We start from the raw sequence: 27,318 nt of genomic DNA, 5'->3' as shown, positions 1-27,318 counted from the left end.
TTAGTTCATTACCAGGCCTCTGGAGAACTGCAAGACATGTTGAGGAGGTAATTTAGACAGTTGAATCAGCTGGTTTGGAACATGGACACATCTAAAACCTGCAGGACACCGGCCCTCGAGGCCTGGAGTTGGGGACCCTTGGTTTAAACACTTGGTTTTACTTTAGCATTTTGCTTGCTTTAACTTCATTCGTCTCAGAGACTGGTTAACGGAGCACAAACAAACCAGTTATACTATATACTTTAGACACTTCTATCTGACAGCAGATAAGACCATCTGCTATCTGCTAAGTCTGTAGCTGCCAGCAGACTGCCAGTACACTACCACTGCTGAACCAGTGGCACTCCACTGGGGGCAAGCAAGGCAGGCAGTGCTTGCCCGCTGAACTCTAAAAGCAGACAACTATTAAAACTCAAGTGAATGTGATCTCTCTCATTTCATGTCAAACAGTGTTCTGTCATTAAGGAGACTGATGGTAGACTACCAGGCTAGACAGGCTGCTGCTGGCCCTGGTTTCACTGCTCTGAGATCAGTTACCATCTGGACATTTGTAGAAACAGAGCTAGTACAAGCAAGTAGATGAACTTCAGTTTAACATTGTACAATTTTATATTCATCATAGGTGACAATCCTGTATTTTTGGAGAAAATTAAAACTGCCTTTTGTGAGAAATGTAAATAATTTCCCATGTGTGTAAGTTGAAATGATTGTTTTATTTGTTCCCCGATTGCAGAGACTTGGAAAACCAGTTAATAAAAATAAACACTGACTAACTTGTCCTGCACTTCAAGATTATTTTGCATTACGTTAGTTTTGAGTTAGTTAGTCATGAGTTTTTTTCCCCAGAAGAAATCTGCAGCAGTTTCTTTTCTTTCTCAGTCAACATGTGCGTACTACTACTCAGTCTTGTCTTATAAAATAAATTCAGCATATTGTTTTAAATTCCCAAAGCTTGAAAAGGTTTTTGTTACTGTCTCTTTTTCCTGATTAAAGGCTGAATGATCTGTCTAGCCAACTCTGTTGTGCAGAGTCATGACGAGCACTTCCTGTGTTGTTTATTTACCTTGCACTGAGCTTCCAAGAGTTCCACAGATCCTCTGGTGTTCATGCTTGTCCTGCCAGAGAGCTGAAGTATTGGCAGTGACGCATGTGTACAGTTTCTCGCTCACGTACACATAATCAGGAGGGTGCTAGTCTTTCAGCAAGGGGCGAGATCTTAAAGCTTTTACACTGCCTTCATACCAATATTTCTTTGCTTTTCGTCATGTTCGGGGCTTTTTGTTTACACCAAACATTAAACTTTATAGTTTCTTATGGAATGGTTTTTGCGACTTTAGTATCATTGACCTTTTGAGTCTGAATTTCCCTTTAGTCGTCAGAGATAAACTTCCTTCCCTCTTATCAGTAGTTCATCCTTAGAATGGGAAGTTACTTCTCATTTCATTAGTACGATTACACTTTTTCAATATCATCTCCTTCCCCACCCACAACCCGCCCTCCCTGCTGCTTCTACCCATGCAGATTCTTGGAAACCTTTTTGCTCCATGTACTTTGACTTTTGACAGCTGGCTTACTCAAGAAAATGCCTGTGTGTGTATGTGTGTGCGTGTGTGTCTGTGTTTCTGAGTAAGCAGGAGGTGAAATTGGATATGTTCACTGAAGTGCTTCTCCTAAAATTCCTTGTAAATTTCAATCTGATTGTGTGGAGGGTCACTGCTAAACGTGTCACATAGTACACAAAAGAGGAAAAATGTTTTGTCTTCCTGCCTTTCCGAAACTCCAGGACTGTTTACATCTCAAGATGTGCCTGTGGATCAAACAATTAAAAAAATCAAGCCAACAGCAAAGTGCTAGAATCTACAGTTCCTCCCATAGCCGGCTGATACTGGAATCCAAAAGCAAGTAAATCCTCATAGACTCCCTCGTTAACAGAAGTTTATGCTACCATGTTTGTTTTCAGAGATCTTTAGCTGCAGTAGAAAGATAATAGAAAACAAACCCATTTTCATTTCTAATGCTTTCAGCATCAGGACATAACCTTAGATGAACAACAAGAAATTAAATATTACACCACATCATCATTTGTTCAGAAAAAACTAAGCCTTAATGCAGAAGCAGCTTTTTAAAAAGTACAGCCCATAATTCAGTAGCTTGTGGAAACACTTTTCGCAGTGATAGCTTGAAGTAATCGTTTCCTGTATGACTTCATCAGTCTTTCACATAGTTATGGAGGAATTTGTCCCTCTATTTATTACAGTGTTGCTTCAGTTTAGTGATGCATACCTCTCTTAAGATCCCACCATGGTGTTTCAATTGGGTTGAGGTCTGGACTTTGACTAGGCCATTGTGTTCATTGGTGTATTTGAGGTTATTGTCCTCTTGCATGAACCAGTTTGGCCAAGGTTTGGATGGCAGACAGATGGCCATTCCAATTTTAATTAAGCCAAAACCAAAGTGCCTGAATCTGCAGTTCCTCTCATGGCCAGTTGATACTGGATCCAAAAGCGAGTAAATCCTCATAGACTCCCTTGTTAACAGGAATTTATGCTACCATGTTAGTTTTCAGAGATGTTTAGCTCCAATAGAAATAGGATGCACTTTCTTTTTAACATGACTGTATGCAGAGTCAATAATAATGAGTTTGCCCTCCAAAAGGCCAAGTGTGTGTAACCTGATGGCAGGGCTACTATGTGTAGACAGAGTGCAGGTGTCTGCAAATTTAGAACAGAAAAGGAAGTGACAGCAGAATTCACCACAAAGAGGAAGATGAAAAACACCCATCAAAGATCAAAAATGCAACATGAGAGGTGGTTTTCATTATTTTTAACACCAAGTTTCACTTCGCTCTAAAGAAGTTATTTGTGTAATATAATTTCTGTCTTCTCCACGTGCAGAGGCTGAACACACCAACCGCAGCCTGAACAAGGGTCACCAACAGCCTGCTGATGATTGTACAAAGCAGCTATGGACTGTAAAACCAGTGCTGGTATCTTTAAAATATCCAACATATATGACAATAAATACCATTTAGAGACTGGTACTACTATGGTTTTGCCCTCTATGGACAGTTTCCCCCCTTTGTACCTTTGTTTCACTATACATAACTGAACCTCTATCACCAATATACAAATAACATTACAGTCATGGTCATTATTTCATTGTTTCATTGTTGTTAATATTGTTGTTAACATGTAAATAATTCAAAGGCCATTTAAAACATAAGTACTTCCACATTTGGAGTAATATTTTTTTTGTTTTGTATCAGATGACATGCTGACCCAAATTGCAAAAAGGCAGACATACTGTTTTGCTCAAACCTGCCTATGTGATATGTGATCATATCTCAGGATTCAGCTGTCGACAGCCGCTTAGTCACTGGCAGCTGAGATCCAAGTGCTCTTTACATGACTTGCAAAGAAGAAACACTACCTGGGTGTGTTGGTCGTTGTGATTTCCTTTGTAAACTGTCGAGATTTCCACAGTTCCTGTTTCCACGATCAAATGTCTGTAGACCTTTTTCTACAGCTAAACTAAGTGATTATTGGTTGTGACACAGTTTTGGCCCACTCTTCTATCCACAGCTTTTTAAGGTCCGGCCACGAGTTTTTAGTCAGGTTGAGGTCTGGACTTTGACTGAACCATTGCTCCATCTTGATTTTCTTTTTCAGCCATTCTGTTGCAGATTTTCTGCTGTGTTTGAGGTGCTCACACTCAGCAATAATCAATTGTAATCAATAACTGATTATCAACATCTGGCTGCTACTTATCCCTTTAAATCCCACGTAAGCAGTAAGTATTTTTCACAGGACTGCACTCAGTACTGTGAAAGCATTCTTTTTTCATATGACTTTATGTATTCAGTTTTACTAACATGACATTACATATTGGGACTGGCTTGTATTCTATTGACCAATGTGATCGTGCATGTAGAAGCATGGAAAAACCCAAGGCATAAACACTTGTCTCTTTGGGCATAGAGAAAATACAGCATACCCCAGAGAGAAGCATACTGCACCAGAGATGTATTGTTGAGATCGGTGAGGGACAGAGACACACATACACATACACACGTACATGTAGGTAGAAATTCCTTGATTTACCAGCGAGGTTATTACTACATCCAGTGATAACAAATCACGATGCAGTACAGCCTGACTCAACACGTGTTGAGGCATTCATCAGACTTTTACTTACTCCTATCGATAAAGAGAAACCTATACAAACAATTTGTTGTAACAGGCTGGTTAAACCTGTTCATAAAGCCACATTCCAAGCCCTAAGTGAAGCAGCAAAGAAAACAATAAGTGGTTTTGTTTAACAAACCACCTGTTTCATTCTTTTCAAGCCGGTCGTGTCACTTCCTGGTAAGAGGAGTTTGACTCTGGTGAATAAACGGTGCAAAGAAACCCTGTAAGTGCACAATATCAGATAAGTTAATGTCAAGACTGAGTATGTCTTTGTTTGGATACGGCGGAGCCCCGAGATAAAAAAAAACGACCTCCAGTGAAGATGACTACAATTATATTGTTCTCCAGTTCAGTTGTATTTATTTAACAGCAATTCATCAGAAAAGTAATCTCACGGCGAGCTTATATTGTAAGGTAAAACTCTATAATTCCAGTAGCGACAGTGGTGAGGAAGAACTCGTTTTTTAACTGGAAAGGCCTCTGACAGCAGCAGTCAGAGGTCGCACATCATAAATGCTGCAGATGGTCACACAGTTGCTGTGAACATGTTGCAAAAATCTTATTAGACAAAGTCACTTGTGCAGCAGGCAGCAGCTGATGACGGATATGTTTGTAGCAGCTGGACATCCAGTTCCTTTCAGGCTGAGCCCTCACAAGCAGCTCCCCGACAGTCAAAATGCCAAATGTCAAACCATATGCTACACGTGTAAATGTGAGTGACCCCAGATGGTGTAAATCTGCACATGAAGCGAGCCGCAAATCCACGCATTTCCCCTTTTTCTGTTTTCTTTCTGTCTGGTTTGACTGGACGGGTGGAGGCGGGCAGCAGGCTCTGGCTTCTCTTTTTCAGTTTCGTCACTTGACTCCCACATAGCCCTTCCTGTCAAACATCAGAGCCCTATCCCGTCTTATGTTTATGAATAATCGACCAGCAGGAGGTTGATCAGGGCCCGATGCAGTCATCGTTGACATCATCGCTGTGCATCACACCATTACGATGGGGTGCTAATGCATCATCATCAGTTAGTGGAAGAGGGTGAAGCATCTTAGTGTCAATGATTCTGTGATTAAGACTTTTGTTTTTCACTTTTAGTTTAGTATATGAATATTGAAATGCTAGAAAGTGAGTGTGCAGCCACTAAATGTTGCTTAATTCCAAGGCAATGCGACAGATCTAGAGACGTTCATTCTCCATCCCGATGACCTCAAGTTTTTTTCTGAGTCTCTGAGAGTTTAACCTCAAAGTTTAAGCTGTAATCTTGAATCAAAGAGATCTAAATAAAAAACAATTAGTCATCTACAGAAATGTAAACAATATAGAGGGGGTTAAAAAGCACATCCTGCAGTTTAACAAGAAGTCAGACCACAAAAAAAATGTTTAGGAAGTGAACTTTATTTAAATAAATAGCCACATAAATAAACAACTTTCTTCAACTAACATTTCTGCTCCTTCCTTCCTCCCTCCTTCTGTTCCTCTCTTTACAACCTCACACACACACATCCACACACATGCATCCATACACACAAAGACGTGCTCATGCTCACGCAGTCAAGTAACAAATCAGGAAAAAGAAACAAACCATGAAATACTTCTTATCCAAAGTTTATCACAAGGGTAATTTTACAGGTTTGCATCGAAAGTCTTAGTGTTTCAAAAGATTTGTGATTTTTTTCCCATCATGAGAAAAAAAGAAAGAAAAAAAATCAGCAATAAGAAATATGAGTAAAGTGCAAATCTCGCTTGTTTAGATAGCAAGTTCAAAGGTCAAAGAAAATATCAAAGGGGACGTCTGAGGAAATGTCCTGTAATGGAGCCATCGATCGTTTTTTCTTCAGTGTGGCGATCAGAGAGGGGGGGCTGGGGGTGGGGCAATCTGACTGCAGTTTGTTCAGGCAAAGGCACAGGTGTTGAAGTGAGTGCAATAAACCGAAGGGGGAAAAAAAGTCAGGGGGGTCAATATAATCAAAATTGCACGTTTTCAAAAAAAGAACCGGGCTCGAAAAGACACAGCTCTCCCCTACAAGATGTTTCACAGACATGAGACAGCTAACTACACTCACATTAATACACATCTGTTACAGCTTTCAAACACCTTAACTCGACTGCCTGCACATGCAACTCAGCGCAGGACATCTGTGTCTATTTCAAGCTACTACTGAGCAACTGAAGAAAGTTCCACTTCCTGCACATTATGGTATTGCTATGTTCTGATTGTTTTCTTCTTCTTCTTTTTTCTTTCTTTCTTTTTTTTTTTTTTTTTTTTAGAAAAGTACAAAACAAACACTACCATGGTCCTCATAGTAACAGCTAGAGATACCCACAATACACGTAGCATTAGGATTTGGTGGCAGCGGGAGTTTTTCTTTTCTTTTTTTTTGTCTCACAGCAAAAGGCTAAGGAGATCGTGTGAAACTGGTTCGCTACACCACCACGCTACATCTTGGAGACAGCATTCAAAGAGGAAAGTCAGTAGTGTGTCTTTTGACAGATCCTCTATTTCTTGTGCTGTTGAGTCTTTGGTAAAACCCAAATTCTTCCTTTCGGATCTACAAGCATGCTGCGTGAATAAAAAAAGCAAAAAAACAACAAAAAAAACCCCAAAACAGCATTTTGAAATGCCTCGAGCCTCTTCTCTAAGTCACTACAGTATCATAAGAAGTACCTCTTCTAGTCAGCTAGCTAGCACGGCAAGCTGAAACACACACACACAAAAAAAAAGAAAGACGAACACAAAACCTCAGGCAAGTACACGTGGAGTTTTTGACCATCCTATGTTAAGCCTCATTTCCATTGGTTTTTTTCATGTAAAATATTGCACTGTTCCCACAGTCTTTGTTCCGTACGAAAAACCCTCTTCTTCTGATATTCAACCTGCTCATTAGCGTTTAATGGTTTTTCTTAACCTTTCCAAATTGTTGCCTGAGGAGGTAGTAATAGCATCTAAAAAGAAAGGTGCTTATCAGACAAAGGAGAGGGAGGGGTATGGATCCACACATGTAGGGTGCTACCAGGCTGACTGATGTACCTGCTGTGCTTTAACTCAACCAGCGAAACACCGTCTTCACTCAGTTTTGGCTGATGAGGGTGTAGCAGTCTTTTTGCAGCTTGAGGTAAAAGCAGCGTTTTGCGTCACTAAAATTAACAATCTTGCACAGAAAAAAACAAACGGGAAAAAAAAAAATCACAGTTTCAGTAAAAATAAAAATCGTCTCCTTCGGTGTACATTTGTAAGCTTAGGTTACTATACTGCGTGTTCACTGCACTGCTACAGAGAAATGTCTCTTCAGGAAGGTGAACAAAGTGGGGAGACTGAAAATAATATGAATTTTGGTCTTCTGTCCAGGCAAGTGAAAAACACTGAGAGCGCTTACACAAGTGGCAAAAAAAACAAACAGGAAAAAAATGGAAGAGCGAACTTTCCTGTTAAAAAAAAGATCAAAAAGTAAATCTAGACAGCATAAAAATGTGAGAGTGACTCAGCAACGTCAGCTATTCAAGTGAGTCCATCAGAGCCGAGGAGAGTCTGTCAGTCTGTTATTGCTTCTCTGGCTGTTACGAATCGAACACTTCATCCAGAGTTTGGTTTATTGCTTAGTCTTTAGCTTATACGATTAGAAAAAACACATACACACAGCGAACATGTGTGCAGACACATTCTCACGTGTACCTCATAAAGACAAATTCGTCACTCGCGTCTGCTTTTTTTGTTGTTCTTCACTTCTGCTCTCTTTTCTTCTGCGCTCAGCATCAAGTCTTTTTTGGCTCTTCCACCAAGAGAACATTCGCCGGTCTCGCTTGGCCGATGATTTACTTCACCATCACACAGCTGCTGAGCTGCTGCTGCTGTCCAGACATACCCAGCTCCTGCATGTCGGGGTCTGTGCCGGAGACCGAGCCCATCCTCCACATGGCTGGCTTGGACAGGATGGGGAAATTGCCTTGTGCTGCAGACTGTTGACGGAGGCCAGTGTGGTGGTTAGGGTGGGGTTGCTGGCTGATGTGTAGACGTGCCTCGAGAAGGTAGGCAGCAGAGGCCACGGGGGACAGAGAAGAGGAGTAGCAGGGTGAGGATGAGCAGCCCGTGGCGGAGGTCTCGAGGGTCTGTTGCCAGGGACCGTGCTGCAGACCCACTGACGCCTGCTGAACAGGCAGGACGGGTTGAGCAGGGTTGTCAAACATGGAGGAGGAAGCAAACACGGTAGTAGGCGGAGGAGATGGTGACTGTTGGTGTGCCAAGAAGAGCAGGGGCTTCTGGGAAGGTCCTGTCTGAGGGGCTTGGACCTGAGGCTGTGGTTGGTGCTTAATCTGCAGCATTCTGGGAAATGAGATGAGATTTGTTATCAACAGCTCGACTTTGGGGGTTCGATTGTTTGTAGTTTATGAAATTAACAATCCCATAATGCTTTGTGCTCCTGCAATAATGTGACTCACCTTTGCTGGTGCAGCACCTCCTCCAGCATGCTGCGGTGCTCAGAGAGAGCTGGACCCAGTGACCCCCGACTACCGCGGTTACAGGAGGGTGATGGGGCAGCCTGCCTCGTCAGACCCTTGATCTTATTCAATCCCAGAAGTCCTTTAGTGCGCGTGTTTTTCCTCAGCTGCTGGCGGAAAGCTTTGAGGCCTGCGTGAAGGCATGGAAAACTGTTATGCAATGCAGCGTTGATCCTACTACATGGTACGTGTGAGAAAACCTGAATACCAGCTTAGGTAGGTGGCATACAGGAAATGATTTCACGATCATGCGTGTGTACCTTGTGTGAGGGAGGTGTCAGAGGCTCTGCGACCCTCCTGGAAGCTGGCAGGGGGCAGGCTGCCCTGGGCCTGGGGCAGGAGGTGGGAAGAGAGAGCCAGGGGAGCTCCAGCAGACAGCAGAGCTCCTCCCTCAGCCCCCGAGGCCCGAAGTGTTGCCACCCCACCTACAGCAGCTTGCAAAGTGGGGGCAGGACTGGAAGAAGACTTCAGGCAGCTGTCAGAGGAGGCACCGTCTGAGGGGCTGACCACAATACCTAAAGAAACAGGAGAGGTCAAGACTCTGCATCGCTACAAGAATGAAGAACGTGCGTGCGCATGTATATCATACTAACATGGAGGGTTGCACTGGTGGAAACGGGCGGAGACCTCAGCCAGAGTGTGTCTGCGAGAGGTGGTGGTTGGAGGGAGCAGGGGCCCGAGAGTTTGCGTCGCCTCCTCCTCCTCCAGGTCTCTGGGTCGCACCTCTTCGCTGATGCTTGTCTCCAGCAGGCTGTTGGGTGAAATGGAGCGGTTCCAGAGCAATCTGTTCAGACTGGCCTCCACTGGAAACACTACACGCTGAAAAGGAAGGAGGTCGACTGTTAGCCACTGACTGTTAGCAGGGCAGGGTGCAGCTTTTGCATTTGATCTATTAGTATAGATGCAAAAGAGCGTGCTATTCAAGAAATTTACCTGAAACAATCCAGCTTGGTCACACTCCACCTCTGAGTACACAGGGGGGGTGTTTTTGGTTGGAAGTGAAAACGCTGTTGTTCTAAAACTCTCAGTGGACTCCATGATCACCTAGAAGGAAGCAGAAAGCACAGAGATTATTAAACTTCATGCAAATAAGAATGGAGATTGATAGTCAGAGCCGGCTACATGCAGCTATAGTGCTGACCTCTGGGCTTGTGGAGTCGGAGGTGCTCCTTGGTCTCTGGCTCCATGTTCCACACTGGCGGCTCAGCTGCTGTGCACGATGCTCCCGCACTCGCTCCAGCAGCAGGTAGTAGATGGCAGAGAAGTGGTTGTAGCTGCTGCTCTGCAGAGACTGAAGATAAGGTCAGAAGATTAGTCATTTTGCCATTTTGTTTACTTTCTGTGGCTTGTAATGACAGTTTATAACCAGTGCTCTCTCTTTATAGCTTTCTTTAGCACCTCTTTAAAACTTTTAAGGGAAAGACAAATATAGCTGTATATATCTGCATTTATATATTTGGAGATGACAGAGTGAGAAATCTATATTTAAGTACAGAATAAGGTCTTTGAGGGAATACAATGTAGGTTCAACTTAAGAGAGAATGAAAACTTAACTGCAGCCTACCCGCTGCCCCACCCGTAAACTGAGTATTTTTACTGTGACTGCAACACTTTCATAACCACTAAACACATTTTGATTCTTGTTCAGTCACCTCGATAGTCCTCTGACGGTCGATGCCCAGTGTGTTCATGATGCCCAGCACGGGTTCGCTGTAGTCGCCCAGGTTGGAATTGTACTCCGTGAGGGGATGGCTGAGGATCTGGTGGGCAGCTGATGGATCCGCCATCATCCAGCGGTGTTGCTTGATCTGAGCAATGCTGATCCTCTTGGCTGGATCCACCACCAGCATTTTACGGATCAGATTCTCACAGTCTAAAGGACGCAAACAGTGAATGAGTCTCTGTATGTAGTTTACACCGTTTTAGTAATTTGCGGTAATTGTTGTCGGGATAATTTATACCTTGTGACATAAAGAAAGGGATTCTGAATCGTCCCTCGGTGACTCTCTGCCGGAGCGCGGGGAGGCTGGCTCCGTCGAACGGAAGAGAGCCGCAGACGAGGACATAAAGCACCACGCCGAGACTCTGCGAAGCAAAAAGCAAAAAGGAGAATGTAATCACGGTTATGTAAATGTCATCGCTTCCTCTGTCAGTAATGCCGTATTACATTCCCGGAGCTTACCCAAATGTCCAGCTGAGGCCCCTCATACTCCTTCCCTTCAAACACTTCAGGGGCAGCATAAGGCGGGCTGCCACACCACGTAGACAGAGGCTCCCCTGCATTGTAGAAGTTTCCAAATCCAAAGTCTGCACACAGACACAAATGTACAACAACTTTGTTAATCAAACTTGTTTGCTTTCCATTCCAGCTTGAAGCGCTGCGGGCACTATAGCGCAGATTTATTATTGTTCATTGTGTGTTACGTAATTTATCATCAGGAGATATTCATCAACACTTCAAAGTAAGCTCGGGTTAACATATCTTCTCATACAAAAGACTGACTTGTTTTCCTGTTTCTGATAATTTGGCTCTACAGTTTCTTCATGTAAAAGCGTGTGATTGTGTGCTGAGCTCATTTCCTCTGGTTGATGCTTGTCTTAGTAAAATGAGTGAATAATTAACATTTAATTAGCACATAGATGGCACAACAATGATTTAATTAGAATCCCAGAGCACCAAATACGTTCTTCAGGCGTAAACTGAACAGAATACAGAAACAGCAAGTAGGTACAGAAGGACGACGTTGCATTAAAAACCATTAACACTCTGCATCTCATCACCTTCCCGCCAGCCAGCACTGAGAATATGATCGACCTACCGGCCAGTTTGATATTCATGTTGGCATCCAGCAACAGGTTCTCAGTTTTTAGGTCACGGTGAACGATGTGGTGCCGATGGCAGTAGTCCACGGCGGCGAGGATCTGCCAGAACTTCTTTCGTGCTTCATCTTCACTCAAGCGGCCATTTGAGGTTAGGTGGTCTGCAGGGAGAGAGGATCCAGACTATCAGGATCAGCCTCCTAGGAGGGTCTATTATGAGGTTACTTCCTTTTTCCATGCTTTTATTTTGCCAGTGGCCTTTTAATTGTCATGGAGGGTTAAAATTAACCTCTGTGTTTCTGGGTGTGCTATGTACCTTTGCGAATGCAAATGAAAAGGCTTAAGGCTTCACTCACCAAACATCTCTCCATTCTTTGCATACTCTGTCACAATATACAGCATGTCTTTGGTCTCCATGACCTAAGAGAGAAAAAGAGAAAAAAAAAACAATGAGTGTAAACCAACTGTGTCATGGATAACCATATTTAAAAGTTCAAGCCGTTCCCAGTGTTTCATCGTAGCACGTTCCAGCATTTATAACCACCACATTCCTCATTTGCAAATGTCTCCATACACTTGTTCCACACATAAAATTAAAAAAACACCAACACCCTGTTTTCCATTATATGCCCTGTTGCATAAGTAAACCGTCAGTGACTTCCCGCGCGCATTTTCTTCATGTCTTAAAACCCGTTTATACACGTCAATACAGACCCAAAAAGGAATGCGTAACATTCAGACTCAAACCAGCTGATCAAATGCTTGGGAATGTTTTTCCTGAGGCTGATACCAGCTGGCAGCGGATGCTAGTGTTGAATTTCAAGCTTCCCCCTATCTCTTTATATCTATGAAAACAGAGCGAGGCACATTCACATGGGCTGTTCACATGGTGTATCAGAAACACTCAAAGTGCAATCACTCAGAGCTCAACGCACTTTGTGGGACGGAAAGACGTAATTCCCGGTTCTTTCCTGGAGCTCACACAAGGCCTCCGTTTCCCACGAGAGCCCTCAGGGACAGAGCAGTTGAGCTAAAAAGGTTGCACAACAAAGCAATTATCATCAGATGACAAAGCCCTGTCTGGATAAAGCTGCTGGCCAACTCCTAAATTGAATGTCACCAAATTCCAGTGAATGGCGGAGCTTAATTCTTTTCAGCCACCGGGCCCTTTAGAAAACCAGACGACGGTGATTCAATACACCGAGGTCCCCAAGCGGGCACAAGTCTTTATCTGCGAGATAGGGCAGCTCCCTGTCACCTTGAGGTGCAGCTGACGTCACTGCTGCGAAGAACAGCCAAGGCGCGTCAAGGGCCCCCAGTCACCCCCCGAATAAAGATAAACCCCTTAACATCCATATTGGACTCCTCATTTTCCATAAGGTCAATTTAAGGTTGCTAAAAGCTGCATAATGGGAGCATAAAATTAAAAAAAGAAAAAAAATCCATGAGATTTCAGTGGAATTTAAAGCGATAAGACGGGCGGTTTATGCAGACAAACAATGAGGGGGAGAGAGACTTCAATGACCTTTCAGTTTAGAGGAATTTTTTTGGTTCCCGTGAGACAAAAAAAAAAAAAAAAAAGAGTGCAAGCAGCAGCTGATTTATCGTGAGGTCTCCCAAAAAACTGCAGGGATACTAGAGGATGTAACCTACAGATCACAAGATGGTCTTATGTCAGTACCCTCCCTTTGTGCAGGAAGGAGAAAGAGGAGGTGACGAGGGTTGCTAACAACCATCTGACTAACATCACCTTGAACAACCCAAGGCCAGGAAGAAATTAACAAGGGACAGAGGACAGACAGCACAGCAGTGATACAACACCACAAACCTACAGATTATCATCTCGCTCTACCACAAAACAAAGACTGTCAGATCAAAAATGGTCTTTTAAATAAAATTGGTTTTTTTTATTATCATTCTATCTTTTAAATTAATGAATTCCATCTCATGTTTTTAACTGTAGAATTAGCAGATTTTCCACATAATCATAATCTGTCTTTACACTCACTTGACGCATCTGAATAATGCATAAAGCATGAATGCCTTTAAACTATTTTGCATATTGGTGTGTGTCAGAAGAGACGATCATGTACTGGGGATTTCAATTTCTATTTTATTTGTGCTTACACGTCTTAAGTGATGCATTTTTCTGTCTGCATTATGGTTAATTTGTTGAGTGGTTGGATGTTTTTTTTTCTTTTTAACATATGAAAAATTATGATATCCTCTTTAAATTGCTTGTACCATCAGTGTGAAGCATTAAAAAATGTCTGTGTGGTCTTGTGAGATGAATAGAAGTAGGTTTCTAAATTTAAAAAAAAAATACTTAAATAAATACTTTTATTTAAAAAAAATAGTGGACATCTATGATGTTCGATTTCTTTATTACGTTTTTTCTCTTATAGAAATTCCTAGGAAAAATATTATCCCCTTGTTTCTGCAGTCCAGACATGATTTCATGGTAAGAGCTGCTCAGCCATTTAAAACCAGATATGAACTAATCCTGAAAAGTAGCAAAACAACAGAGAACAAAGCAAAAGGCAGAAAAAATCCAGAATGAAAAAAAGAGAAAGGGTATTGTGTGTCTGTTTGCATGGGTGTGTGTTTGTGTGTTTGTTGCCAGACGCGTGCCGCGGTGCTTGCGAGGTCAGCTGAGGGGGAAAAAGCGGATTCTTTCGACTAAGTCTTCAATTTGATTAGCAGTAAAGCAGCGCTTTGCTGTGGGGTAGCCTTCACGTGACATGCACACACATTGCAGTCGGTTTAAACAGGTGCTAATTAGGCTTAAAGTCCAGACCTGTGGATGTTTTGGTAATTAGTCGCCTGCCTGCTCTGTTTCCCATATCTCTGCCATCACCTCTTCCTTCATACAACTGAAGAAATCTTAGAAATGCAATGCTCTTAGCAGCGGCTGGTACCGATGACTGTTCTCTCTCTAACAAGCACACATACGCATACAGGGAGGTCAAAGGGGATTGCACTAATGCTGTTCTGCAGTACTTATGACTCAGTATACTCTGAGAATCAGCAAGCTGGTTAAAACCAGGCAACAAATGGTCCTTAAAGGCAGTGCTCTGCAGCGCACCAGTACTGTTTAAGGGAAAATATTTTTTTCCTCAATTTGCAAAGGCTTCCTTCCACACCAGAGCATTTTACTCAAATGCTCATGCATGCATTTGGACCAGCTCCCTGCAGACCAGCATACAGTCCAGCTACCGTGAGGACGTAACACAGGTTGAATTACACACGCAGCATTCTGCACTGCACACAGCGACATTTCAGAGAGCAGAGAGAGGTTAGCCACAATACACACCTGGTAGAGCTTGATGATATGAGGGTGGTTCAACAGCTTCATTATCTGCACTTCTCTGTAGATCTTTTCCAGGTTGGACGGATTCAACCTAGTTTTATCGATGATCTTGATTGCCACCTTAAAAATGGGGGGAAAAAATCGTGGTTAAAAATTGCAAATTTAAAAAGAAAGGCCAGAAAAAAAGCTGCAAGTAGAGATTAATAATATTAACAATGTTATTAAAGCAGCTGACCTGTGTTTTAGTGACTTTGTGCCTGGCCAGTTTCACCACTGCAAAGTTCCCTTTCCCCAGGGTCCGGATGATTTCATAGAAGCCGACCTGCAGCGGCCTCCCCTGGGCAGGACTCGACTGAGCTCCCCGGTTGGTTTCTGTCATGATTACCATGGCGTACCAACAGACTGGGGTTACAGCACTGTGATAAACGAAGGCTGGTACCTGCAGAGACAGCGGTGCACATTACTCATTTTATTGCATTTGTGTAAAAATTCACTTGCTAGAAGCTTTTGTTCCGCGTGTAACGAGCATTTGGTCCTGACAGTGTGAAAACACAGACGATTTAAAATTATTATATGATCACTTTATCGAAACATTGTTGGTGTAATAAACGAGTTAAGCTGGAAATATGACTACAATCTCGTTACAGGTGTACAAATACGTGTAATATATATAAACAAGCCCGCTGATATTCATTCATTGGGTACAAAGAGATCTACACAAATAGGTTTCACTAGCCTATAAGAAAAAGCGACACTTTCACGACTATTAAGAAAAAGAGGCTGAATAATATGTAAAAAATATAGTATATATATACATGTAGAAAACTAAAAAAAAGAGAGAGAGAGACAGAGAGAAAGAGACTTTGGCTGAGTTGTAAAATTACCAGTTTTCCTATTAAGTGACTATGAGCCAGTAAAATGTGAGTTATCGAGAGTGATTCTTACCTTACAACGATATAAACCACCTTCTCTCACACTTCAGGCAGCTCTCGGACGAAACGTCAACCATTCCACAAACAGAGCTCCGGATAAACAACGAGACAAAAAGGAAAAACTGCGGGCAACACGCGCGGGGTAACTTTTTCCTTTGACTTTCTACAACAAGTCTTGAGGCCGGGACCAGGCTGCGGCCGGTGTGTGTGCCTGTAAGCTCCGCCGGAATGCAGAGCTGAGGGCTTCGGCACTCACAGGTGGAACTCCTCCTCCTCCTCCTCCCTCCTCTCCTCGCCACCATAACAAATTGATACCCACCTTATTAACGTCACACCCGCGTCAGAGCTTCGAGCTGGGTGCAAGGCAAGGCCGGACCCGAGCGCAAGGAAAGGGTTGCTGGGCAACCGCGCGGCTCGGGCGCACGGTGACGCGTGTGCTGATGGAGGGGTTGCTTGGAGATGGGGACGGTGACGTCAGTCTTAAAGATGTGTCACCACGTGATGTTTCCCTCTGCCGGGCTCGTAGCTCGCGGGCTCTCTCCACAGAGCGGCTGCGCGCGCGGCTCCGACAGGAACAGAAACAGAAAGCAACTGGTGTTCGTCAGCCGCGCGGTCTCTGCTGCTCACGGAGCACTTTAGACTCTGCTGGGCTCGGAAAATACAAACACAGAGCCAATAAGTGCGCCATTACAGTAATTATTGTAAATTAAAATAACGCATTCAAAGTCTGAATGCGTTATTTTAATTTACAGTAATTGCTGTAAGCCGATTAGGCCGAATTTATATATATATATATATATATATATATATATATATATATATATATATATATATATATATATATATAAACCATAACATAGTAAAGTACATTTAATAAGTAAAGTCAGTTATAATAAAAACCTTTGCTCAACACTTTGACCATTTGACTTAGCAGGTTAAGGAAATTTAATCGAATTTAAATACAATTTAGAAATAGTTTGATCCAGAGGTGATGGATCATTACATGTGGCATGATCCACATAAAATGCTGGTAAACCATTAGTAAAATGGTTCAATAATTATAATAATAATTTCAACCTTTCAGAATCCATTACCATTAGTAAAATGGTAATGGATTCTGAAAGGTTGAAATTATTAATTTGCTATGAATCAAATTATGTGAGCTACAAGTAAAGCTTTTTTTGTTTGCTTTTTCTTTCTTTACGAACTTGTGGGTGGCCGATAGGAACGCCACGCTGGATCTCGGTGTAAGCTAAGCCTCCCCCCCCCCATTTATTCTGCTTCTGGATTGTTTGTGAAACATCGCCTTTCCCTGGAAATGATGGACACAGACCAATGGATGTGTGCTGCCGAGTTTCAGCAATCAGAGCAGCTGTGTGTGTCTTCCTTTGCTTTTCCCTTTGAGCTGCAGCTTAAAGCTTACTGGGGGATTTTCCTGCGGACGTGCAATTTTGCCAGTCAACATGGGGGGAAAAGAAAACAGCTGAGGTCATTAGTATAAATCCAGGTTACATCCAATGCAAGTTAAAGATGTTGTGGTTGAGTGTTTCTGCTGTTGCTATGCAAAGTACTCCTGATTACCAAGCAGTCAAACTGAGAACATATACAAGATGATGGCCAAAGACAAAGTTAGAAAAAGAGTGGCAGAACTTAAACAGAAGGAGAAACCTGCAGAGTCTATGCTATATTGATGGACATGTAACGCCGCATAGTATGCTCAGAATAAAAGCTGGTGTAAAATACCAAATATCGCATTCAGTAGAGATGTAGACTCTTCGCTCACGCAATCTGAAATGTTAAAGGAATGCAAATCACATGCAAAATGTCCCAACTGAAAGGTCACACAATATTTTGATGCACACTTGCAACAAAACCACACAGCCCACTCTGCTTCTCATCACGCCAGTTTCATAACCAAATGTCTACCTGATGTTATTTGAATGTGCGCCTCACTTGCATGTTGCAGTTGTTGTATTTCCTGAGTGTGTGCAAAGCAGGCAGGCACAGTTATATAAACTGTGTCGTGCTGGTGCCAGAGCTCCCTTGTCTGAGCGCATCCTGATGTTTCACATGAAATTTTTGGATTTAATACGCGTACAATGGTGGCCACATGACGGTATATTAAATTCACCTTTTTATTTGTCGAGATTCTGGGCTCGCACAAGTCACAACGTCAGGAGAGGTTTGACCTTATAAGAGTGATGAGATTGGCATTTGAATCAAAAGGTCTAATTTAGATCAATTCAGATCAAGTTAACTTTAGCTTGCTGTTCAGACTGGCTAAAAAAAAGGTGTCAAAACAGAAATAAGGCTGCACCTGACACATTGTGCATGTACCTTAACTGTCATTGTAAAACCTAACAACTTTTTCCTAATTTCCCACTTATTTGTAGAGTCAAGGTGCAATGGGTTCATCCATATGCATATAACTTTAGTGACTTTAAAGGAGAATAATTGTGCATGCATTCATAGAAGAAACAGCATCGCAGAAGTAAGGTACATGTGCATATATATTTACATGCTAATGATGGAAATCATTGTGTGAGTGTTCCTCCTATATGCTGCTATAAGCGTAAGTGAGGCCCTTTATTTGCTGCCACTTCCACTGGCACGTTCTCAAAGAGAAACAACTTCCCTTTCTGGAAATGACGTGAGTGGGATCCCTTTTGCACGCGTGAGGCTCGTTTTTTGTCTTTCACACACACAAATACACACACACAGACACAGGGACACTGCAAAGTTTCTCATGATCTGAGTTGTCACAGTCCACATGCTGTTTTTTCATTAGTGTGGCTTTGTGCTTGCGTGTGAGTGTTTATCGTGTCAACAATGATGCTGTTAAGGTTGAGGTATTTCCTGTGTGTGCACAACAGAATATGTTTTAATTCCTGCTATCAGTCGTTTGCAGAATATCAGCAAAGGACGCATATATGTTTGGCTGACTAATGATTTTCTTTTATCTTACTGATATCGGTTCTTTATCTCAGTGATATCGGTTATCGTTACATACTGAAACAGGTGACTAATCAGGCACGTTACACTGCATGGTGTGCTGCCGCAAAGATGAGGAGCAACGAATTTAGTTGGGTGGTTTCTCATGTGCTCCTGTTGCCCTTTAGTCAAAGGTGGGCGCGCAAAGGTCAAGGTGAAGGGATATTTCACTTGCTTTTAGCACTTATTTCAATATTGCGGACTGACGGTAAACAGGGGGTGTATGACAGGAAGTCATGAGTCACAGCTTCAAACCCGTGGATTTTCTCTTCTGCAGCATGCTGAGTTATTTAGGTTGCACCCTCTCACTAACTGCTCTCTAGATCACCGGAAAAATGTGAATAACAGCAGGAATGCGAACTTCAAAGAAGGTAAAAGATGTGATTCCCTCAAAGTGAAGATCAAACATTTGCTTCTGTTAATCGGGTGTCGTGCCATCACGTCTAGCTAAATCTAATAACGTTGAAGTGTCCCCGGATGCTGTCTTCAAATAAAACATATCAAGGTCCAGCATGGTCTTCAAAGTCAGGATCACAAGACAGCAGAAAATCCTCTGATAGCGAGGTGTGTGTCTACATTATAAGATTAAGCCCAATGCAGGGGGAGAAAACAAATCACACATATTTCAGGATGATTAAATATGAACACAGGCCACAGGTACTACTTTTTTCAAACCTTCAACATCCAGTGAACATCTCGCTGTGAAATCACTGCTTTCTTTTTCTAAAAGTTTTACTTATGGGGTATACTGTCCCCTTAAAGACCTCTCACCACACACCAAAGAGACTTCAGTGTGACACATCACAGCTAACTGTAACACGGTGCTCTCAGAAATGTGTTTTGAACCTCACATTGCCCGACTAAAGAGTTACCCCGGCTCTTTCTGAATTTTAAATGATTTCCCAGGTTTGCTTTCTAGGCTGGCAGCCTGGGTCCAAAACAGCGTAAGTGTAAAAACAGAAGAAAATACTCACAATTCTACAGGGAAGCAATCAACTGATAGCAAAAGCTAATTTAGAACAAGGTTGTTTTAGACTGCAATTTGCATTTGCTTACCACTATTTTTTGGCATAATGAATGAAAAGTACCTTTACTTTGTGCTGTTTTTCTTCCAAACTTTTAAGCTGTTGTTTTATTCTCCTCCACTTAATGTAAACTATGTAAAGATAATGCATATATTAGCTTGTATTTTATTGAAGACTAAAGGTCTAAAGCTATGCTAACAGCTTATTGAGATAGCATTTACTCACAGGGGTCCATGCTATTTAAACTATGCTGATATTTTGGGAGCTATCACGCTACCTATGGATTGTATATAAAAGACAATGTACCAAAGTGCCTTAAAATTGTATTCTTTCCAATGGCTGGTGGGGGTGACTTCTCTGACTGCAAACACTGGAAAGCATAGCAGCCTGTTGGGAAAATCACCCTTCAGCCTTTGATGACGTCAGAGAAATCATGTCTTAATGAATACAGCGTAATGCTTACTTTGTAAGTTATGGTCACTATTAGAGTTGACGCAGGGTGTTGTCTTTGGTCGGGTCTCTCTACAACCCCTGTTCTGAAATTTTTTTAATGCTGTGTAAAAATAAATAAATAAAAACAGAATGCACAACATTGTTATATTCACAACACAGCATACAAAACATATGAAATGTTTCAATTGAGACAGTTTACTATTTCATGAAAAACATTAACTCACTTTGAATTTAATGGCAGCTTCATCTCCCACACACAGTTCAGAAGGCTGGAAAAGTAAGTACTCCAGTTTTAACATTTAGATGAACTAGAAACGCGTCAGTAATATGTCAAAAGTGTATCTTTGAGAGGCAGAGCTACTCAAAAGTATCGGTTCACCCATCGGCAAAAACAATATTAGCAAACTGTGGAATAAGAACAAAATCTTCAATACAAAATTTATATTACTTTAAATATCTCATTATCTGTAGTACATAATATTATGAAAGATTCACAGCCTGGATAAATGTCTACGTGTATAAGGGACACGGCTGAACATCAGGTAGTACTGCATTAAGAACAGCCATGATTCTGTTATGGTAATTATTGCATGGACTCAGGAACACTTCCAGAAATTACTGTCTGTGAAATCAGCTCACTGTGGCATCCACAGATTAAAGTGCAATCATGCAAAAAAGAAAGAAAAAAAGCCATATGTGAAGATGATCCAGAAATGCTGCCATCTTCCCCGAGCCTACGCTCGATTGAAATGGACTGAGGCAAAGTGACAAACTGTTCTGTGATCAGACAAATTTAAATTTGAAATTCTTTTTTGAAAACCACACCGGACTAAAGAGACCACCTGACTTATTAGCAGCTCTCAGTTCAAAAGCCTCTCTCATCTCTAATGGTATAAGGGGTGCATTAGTGCCTATGCTGGGCAGCATGTTCATCTGGAAAGGCACCATCAGCTTTGAAAAGTATATACAGGTTTTAGATTAACACGTGTTCCCATCAAGATGATGTCTTCTTCATCCTTGCATATTTCAGCAAGTCAGTGCTAAAGTGCATCTATTACAACAGCATGGCTTCACAGTAAAGGAGTTCGGGTGATTTCACAGTGTATTGCTTTTTCTGCGTGTTTACCATGGGGAATCTTAGTGGTGCAGTTGTGAGCACTCTTGTCTCACAGGAAGAAAGTCCTGATTTCAAATCCACAGGCTGGTCGTGTCTGTGACTGTACATATAACTCATCCTGTGAGGATTTTTTTAGACTACCCAAATAACCAGTAGTTAACCTGCTAGTTCACTAGTACAGAGTCTGCGCGATGCCTCATTGAGAATTTGTGGGAATGGGCAGGTTATATTACAGCAAATGAACAGCCATCCCGTTTCTTCCCACTTGCAGGCTCCAATCAGACAGCAGCACCCCTGCCTAAACCAAAAAGAGTATTTCCAGCAGTGAGGATGCAACTAAAGCAGACTATCTTCTGCTGTCTGCTTCATAAACTAGATTTGAAGAAAAGGAAAAAATTGAACAAAAGGAGAAAAAGGAGAAGTAGAATAAAAGCATTGCACACAAAGTAACCACTACACTGAAATGTTTCCATGTTAAATGTCATGCATGACATACAAGTTAGTGAAAGGCTGTTGGCGTTGTTGTTTTTCGACTGATGCTCAGTGGCCACAAATGGCACACAGTGGTATGTAAACACCTTTAAACTGTAATTACACTCCCTGTGAAATTTCATCAAAATACAGAACACACGCAGCGCTGTTCTGAATGTAGCCGTCCTGATTGTTTGCAATTTCTCTCAAGTCACTCCCCTTCTGCCCCCTCGAGTGGCTCTCAATAGCTGCCTCCTGCATCCATGTCAAACGTCTGGCATGAACTGAACAGCAGCTGGCTTTCGTAATCACCACAGACACACTCTTTAGCTTTTGTGTTACGCTCACACGTATGAGCAAACACCTGTCGGAAAAGCAGCAGAAGCCGTGTAGCTGAAGTCTGCTGTGAGATCTCGTCTTTGATAGCCTTAGATGCTAAAACATGCAGCTCTTATCGTCCTGCCTCTTTTCTCATAAATATGGCAAAACCACAGGAAATAATAGGCCTGTTCTTAAGGCACATGTGCAAAACATTTGGGAGCTCGCAATAACTTGAAAGCATAACTGTGTAAACACACATACATGCGCGAACACATATCACTGACAGACGTCCACTGCCGATGCACTGTTCGCTGACCCCGACCCATTTATTCATTTATTCGGCTCCTTGTTTTTGCAAACTTCAACAGTCTGTGAAAAGCTTCTTTGTCTGATCATTCGGTGTCATTGTATCTTGTGGAGCACAGGGGTTTCATTCTTCTTTGGCAATTAACGCTGGTCTGTCTATGCTTGTTGACTTTGGCAGGCAGAGGCTGTCCTCGTGAGCTTGTGCGTCAAGCTATCATCCAGGAGGTCCAGGACTAGCTCTGCTCAAACAAACAGTTTCAGTGATGAGGGCCTTACAGATCTCTCACTCGCACAAAATCACGCATTAGTCCACATTTCTCTCTGATTTTAGAGTTTGTGGTTGTAATTCCCATAAAAATGATGTGGGAAAAAAATCATTAATTTGAGCTTGAGTTGTTTATCCATTTGGAAGCAATCGAATTTACAATGAAAAATCATCTCATTTTGGTGGAGATATTCTCAGTATTACAGAGTTGTCTTCAATATTTCCCATCAACTTGTGATCTGTTATATAGTAAATATATTATGGTAATCAGCTGGATGCTTTCCCACAGCAGCAGTTCAGTGTTACAGGCCCCGAGGGTGCCTGGAGCTACAAAATCCTTGATTGATGTGAATGGTTTTTGCAGCATTAACAATCATACAGGCACATGCATATAGCCAAACCTTGTAAAGGTTTACATGTAATACTTAAAGCATTTGCTGGTTGTGAATGGTGAGGAGGGAACAACTAACCGAGAAGCATATTGGTTTGCATAGTTGACAAGAAGATATTTTCACTGAAGTGTGTTTTGTACATCGTGCACATTACCAGCAGGTAACCACTAAACTAGAACAAATATCAACCACTGGAGCTGAAAAAATAAGACAATGCGGATGTAACAAACACTGCAGTTCCTCTAGTGGCACCTCTGGTTTTTTGTTGTTGTTTTGGGGGGGTTTTGGCACCACGCTATATTTTAACACAGGAGTCTTTTTGGAACAAGTTTTAAACCATTTATAGTCAGGGTAACACTTTATAATATGACCCATAACTAAGGGCGTAATTCCCCTGGTAATTATTTCCAGTTATTTCTTTGTTTCCTGACTTGTTACCCCCTTACTCTAGCATACCTGCCTTCAGGTATTTGTAGGTAAATATAATTAAATTGTAATTTCCAATAAAATACTTTGAAATTACATTTAATTACATGGCAATTACATAGACCATTTGTCAAAGGCAGTATTATAAATTCTTACAAAATTTAAATACTTTATTTATTTATCCTGAACAAAGATGAATGGTCAGTGGTCTGGACTTAATAACATAATTTAATCTAATCAAATCATTTAGCCTCATATGAAAGACCTTTATTTGCTGTTCAGTGTCTTTCCCGAAGGCAGTCCAACACATGGAATTAGTGGGCAAACAGCTTCACCACACACTGCAACCCCAAGCACATTAATAGCATAATTATTGTACAATGACTACTGTTCAGGAAAACCAATAGTTCCAAGTGCTTCGTAATGAAAATTAAAAAGCAAATGCTAGTAATATTCATGCTAATAGGCCATTCGTTTGTGTTGACCAAGTTCACCATGGCAATAAAGTGTTGCCATAAACCTGGATTCAACTTCTGGGAAAAGTTGCCCAATGCAGCTGACTGAGGTTTAGTGATTCAACAATGTAATGTTAACAGTAAAAGTAAAGGGTAACCATCAATCTTTTATTTGAAATCGACCAGAGGACTAAAAGAGCAGCAAGTTTTGTCATTTTTTTGTCAGTTTTTCTTTCTCTTTTGTTTTTTAGTTGTGGTTTTCGATTCAGTTTGGTTAGGTAGTTTCCAGAGTGAGTTTCCTCATTTCATTTCAGTTTTTATTGATTAAAAAAATGTAGGTTTTGTTTTTTTGTTTATTTTACATTTTCCAATGTTAGTTCTAGTTTTTTTTATTTTTTATTTATTTATTTTTTATGTTTAACTATGAATCACTATTTTCCAGCAGCAAAAAGTAAGAAGTTCAGACTCACACACACAACACAAACATTTTTTTATGGCAGTTGACTCACAGTCATGCTTACATCTCAAGTCCCAATAAACAGATGCGTCAAAGTCCCCTCAGGGACAAACCTGACCAAAATAAGTATTTAATCTCCATTTGATTTTATTTGATTCAGTTTCTAAATGCATGGCTTTATTCTAATTTTGATTACTAAAAATGTTTTTAACACTTTGTTTTAGTTTTTACTTTAACTATAATAACCTTGGTAACCACTTTAATATGTATCTGGACTGTGGGTCAGGAAAAAGGGGTTAGATAACTGATTTAAGGCCTTGTGAGAGCATCCTGGGTTGCTCATTATGTTTGTCATTGTTTATAAGTCATTAAAACATTTTAAAGCTCTTATTACGGCAGAGTTTAGGCATGTTTACTGCAGCTGCATTGGAACCTTATTAATATACACCTTTTTTTCCATCTGCACATATCGCTGTCATGCAAACCCAATGAAAGGTTTGTGTAAGAGGTAAGAGCTGTGGTTTTAGTCAGTTTCTTTGGTCCAGTGGCAGCAGTGTGCTAGGTAAATACGTTCTGCTGCATTCTTAAAAGTGCCACTTCTTTCATCATAGGAAGTTTACAACACTATAATTCTCAGCAAACAGTGTTAGTTTCAGTTAGCTCGAGGAAGAGGAACCAAAAGCAGGACTAAAAACAAGCAGCACTGTAAAGGAAAGTAAAGATGACCTTTAGTAAATTAACACACTGAGCTGATATTAAAATTTCAAAAAAAGACAGGTAACCACAACTTGAAGAAGTAGTCTGAGGCTAATTCTGAGAATCAAAATTCAGCCGGATAACACGCAGATACAGTTTGCTAACCATGCTAGCTAGTGTTAGCGAGTGACTTAGCGCTCTGCCCTTTAATCCAAACACGGTAACTTTGGTCTCAAAACAAGGAAGCTGGAGATGCTTAGATGCTAAAATTGAGCCTTCAAAACAGAACTTTACATAGGTGATGATATGGTTGCCAAGATATCTTTAAACAAACACGGAGGAAGTAAACAAAACCGAGAGTGAGTAAAATACTACGATAACACTCAGAGAGCGCGAACCTCCACCAAGGCAGTACGCTTTCTTGGCAGTATTTACTTTGAATGCAACAGTGTATTTATTGTATGTTGTATATATTAATTTTGTTTTCTTTGGTCTTTTTAAATGTACTTTAGGATGTTTGTAGTGCATTAAATCAAGTGCTAAGTGCAGGTTTATGTTATTTGCTCCGTTGAAACCCATTTTAATTTGGGTGGGAGGGCACATGTGTGTACATGTGTAGCGTTCATTTTACTGTTTGTTTAATTAGTTTAAATGTTTAATAAATATCAGGTGAAAAGATGAAATCCCCTGCATCAAAAAAAAAGAAAAAAAAGCTAATACTTATTCAGGAACATAGTGCATGTATTCAAATTGTTGTATATTTACACTGTTATAACCTATTATTGTAGTGTATAGAAAGCCATAATAAAATGAAACAACTATAGACAAAAAAGTATCACATGCCCACATGTTCTTGTCAGAAACCTCTTATTGTTTATTGAGAGCATTATTATCACGTTGACCTTCAGATCAATCTATTAAACTCGAAAGAGTTCAAATGTGACATGATATTTTCTGATCTTTGTAGGGTACTTTCTGGATGTTGAAAACACACAACATTTGTAAGACTCATAGTTACTAAGTTATAACCTTAGGTTATAAGGTTCAATTTTCAATCAATAATCAATTAATCAATAAATTGACTTTGAAGACCTTAGTGCATGTACGGCAAATTTTAATGGATTGTTACCATGACTCCACTCTACACCCCTACAATGTTTAATCAAAATTCACTGAAACTTTTTTAAGCTATTTGTTTACAGACAGAATTGCAAGTAAGCAACATTACAAAAAAATAACCTCTTTGGCAGAGGTAAGACTTCTTTTATGATTCCTTTTATTTCAGATTAAATGATTGTACTGGTGTTTTCCATGTAATACAGCTAGTCTGATATCAGATGTATCTGCTAATTCATTACACTCCATTTCCATCTTCAGCTGGACACTGCCTCAACTCTAGTGAGTGCAGTGGGCAGTGGACACTGGAGAGGAGAGTCAATCAATCAATCAATAACACATGTAAGCCGCTTGACAATGCTGATAGTCTGTCCTCATTTGCTTTTTTTTTGTTAGACCACTGTTCCATGTCACAATGCCACACTAATCAGTCATCTGGGTAGAGTGGGAGCCAAACACATGGATCTCTGCCTCTGTTTTACCACAGGTTTGCTGAAGTTTCTCTAGTTGTTGTTCCTGAAGGGTATGTACAGTGTCCTGGTCCCTCAGTCCTCCTTTCCTGCCTGCTCCAGGCTTTGCCTTCTCTCTGTCCTTCACTCTCTCCTCTCTCTGTGCTTGTGTGTCTGTGTCAGTGTTCACGGGAAGGACTCATTGCGGGTTCCCGCCTCTGGCTGAACACACCTGCTACAATCAATCACCTGTTCTCGATGATCTCGTTAAGAAGCACTATTTAAGAGGGCGGCTGAGGTTCATTCTTCTCTGGATCGTTGAACTGTGCTGTTAGTAAAGCCATGGCTCTTTTGTCTAGTGTCTTTTCCTTGCCTTTTTAAACTCGCAACTAATCTCATCGTTCTTCCTCTTGTATACAGAGCTTCCCTGGATTTTCCCCGTCCTGGAGTTCTTGGAGAGACTGCCTGAGCTGAGTCAGTGTGGATCCCCTGTTCCCCCCTTCGTACTACCTGTATATATCACCCTGGTGTTTCACTGTAAATAAATGCACTAAACTTGATCCCGCTGAGTCCTGCCATTGAGTCCACTCTGCCCAGCATTCCTGACATATAGTAGCCAAACAGTTTAGCTTGAAGG

General features: G+C 41.3%; 1 protein-coding gene and 1 long non-coding RNA gene across 2 annotated transcripts; one reads left to right on the top strand and one right to left on the bottom strand.

Moving 5' to 3' along the window:
- Positions 1 to 5,562: 5,562 nt before the first annotated feature.
- On the bottom strand, positions 5,563 to 16,013 carry sik1 (salt-inducible kinase 1). Its single transcript, XM_063497227.1, has 14 exons — positions 15,755 to 16,013; positions 15,045 to 15,248; positions 14,813 to 14,929; positions 11,856 to 11,919; positions 11,499 to 11,660; positions 10,862 to 10,986; positions 10,641 to 10,764; positions 10,332 to 10,552; positions 9,821 to 9,970; positions 9,613 to 9,723; positions 9,273 to 9,498; positions 8,940 to 9,194; positions 8,620 to 8,809; positions 5,563 to 8,503 (listed from the first exon to the last, which is right to left on the bottom strand). The coding sequence occupies exons 2-14, from the start codon at positions 15,195 to 15,197 to the stop codon at positions 7,996 to 7,998; spliced, it is 2,406 nt and encodes an 801-aa protein (XP_063353297.1). The 5' UTR covers positions 15,198 to 15,248; positions 15,755 to 16,013; the 3' UTR covers positions 5,563 to 7,995.
- LOC134644312 (uncharacterized) lies at positions 13,950 to 27,224 on the top strand. Its single transcript, XR_010096480.1, has 3 exons — positions 13,950 to 14,733; positions 26,629 to 27,011; positions 27,102 to 27,224. It is a non-coding gene; the product is annotated as an uncharacterized LOC134644312 (long non-coding RNA).
- The last annotated feature ends 94 nt before the right edge of the window (positions 27,225 to 27,318 follow it).

This window comes from Pelmatolapia mariae, linkage group LG16_19 (genome assembly GCF_036321145.2).
Source record: "Pelmatolapia mariae isolate MD_Pm_ZW linkage group LG16_19, Pm_UMD_F_2, whole genome shotgun sequence".
In the NCBI taxonomy this organism is placed as follows: domain Eukaryota; kingdom Metazoa; phylum Chordata; class Actinopteri; order Cichliformes; family Cichlidae; genus Pelmatolapia; species Pelmatolapia mariae.
This window is presented reverse-complemented; position numbering and strand designations above follow the sequence as displayed.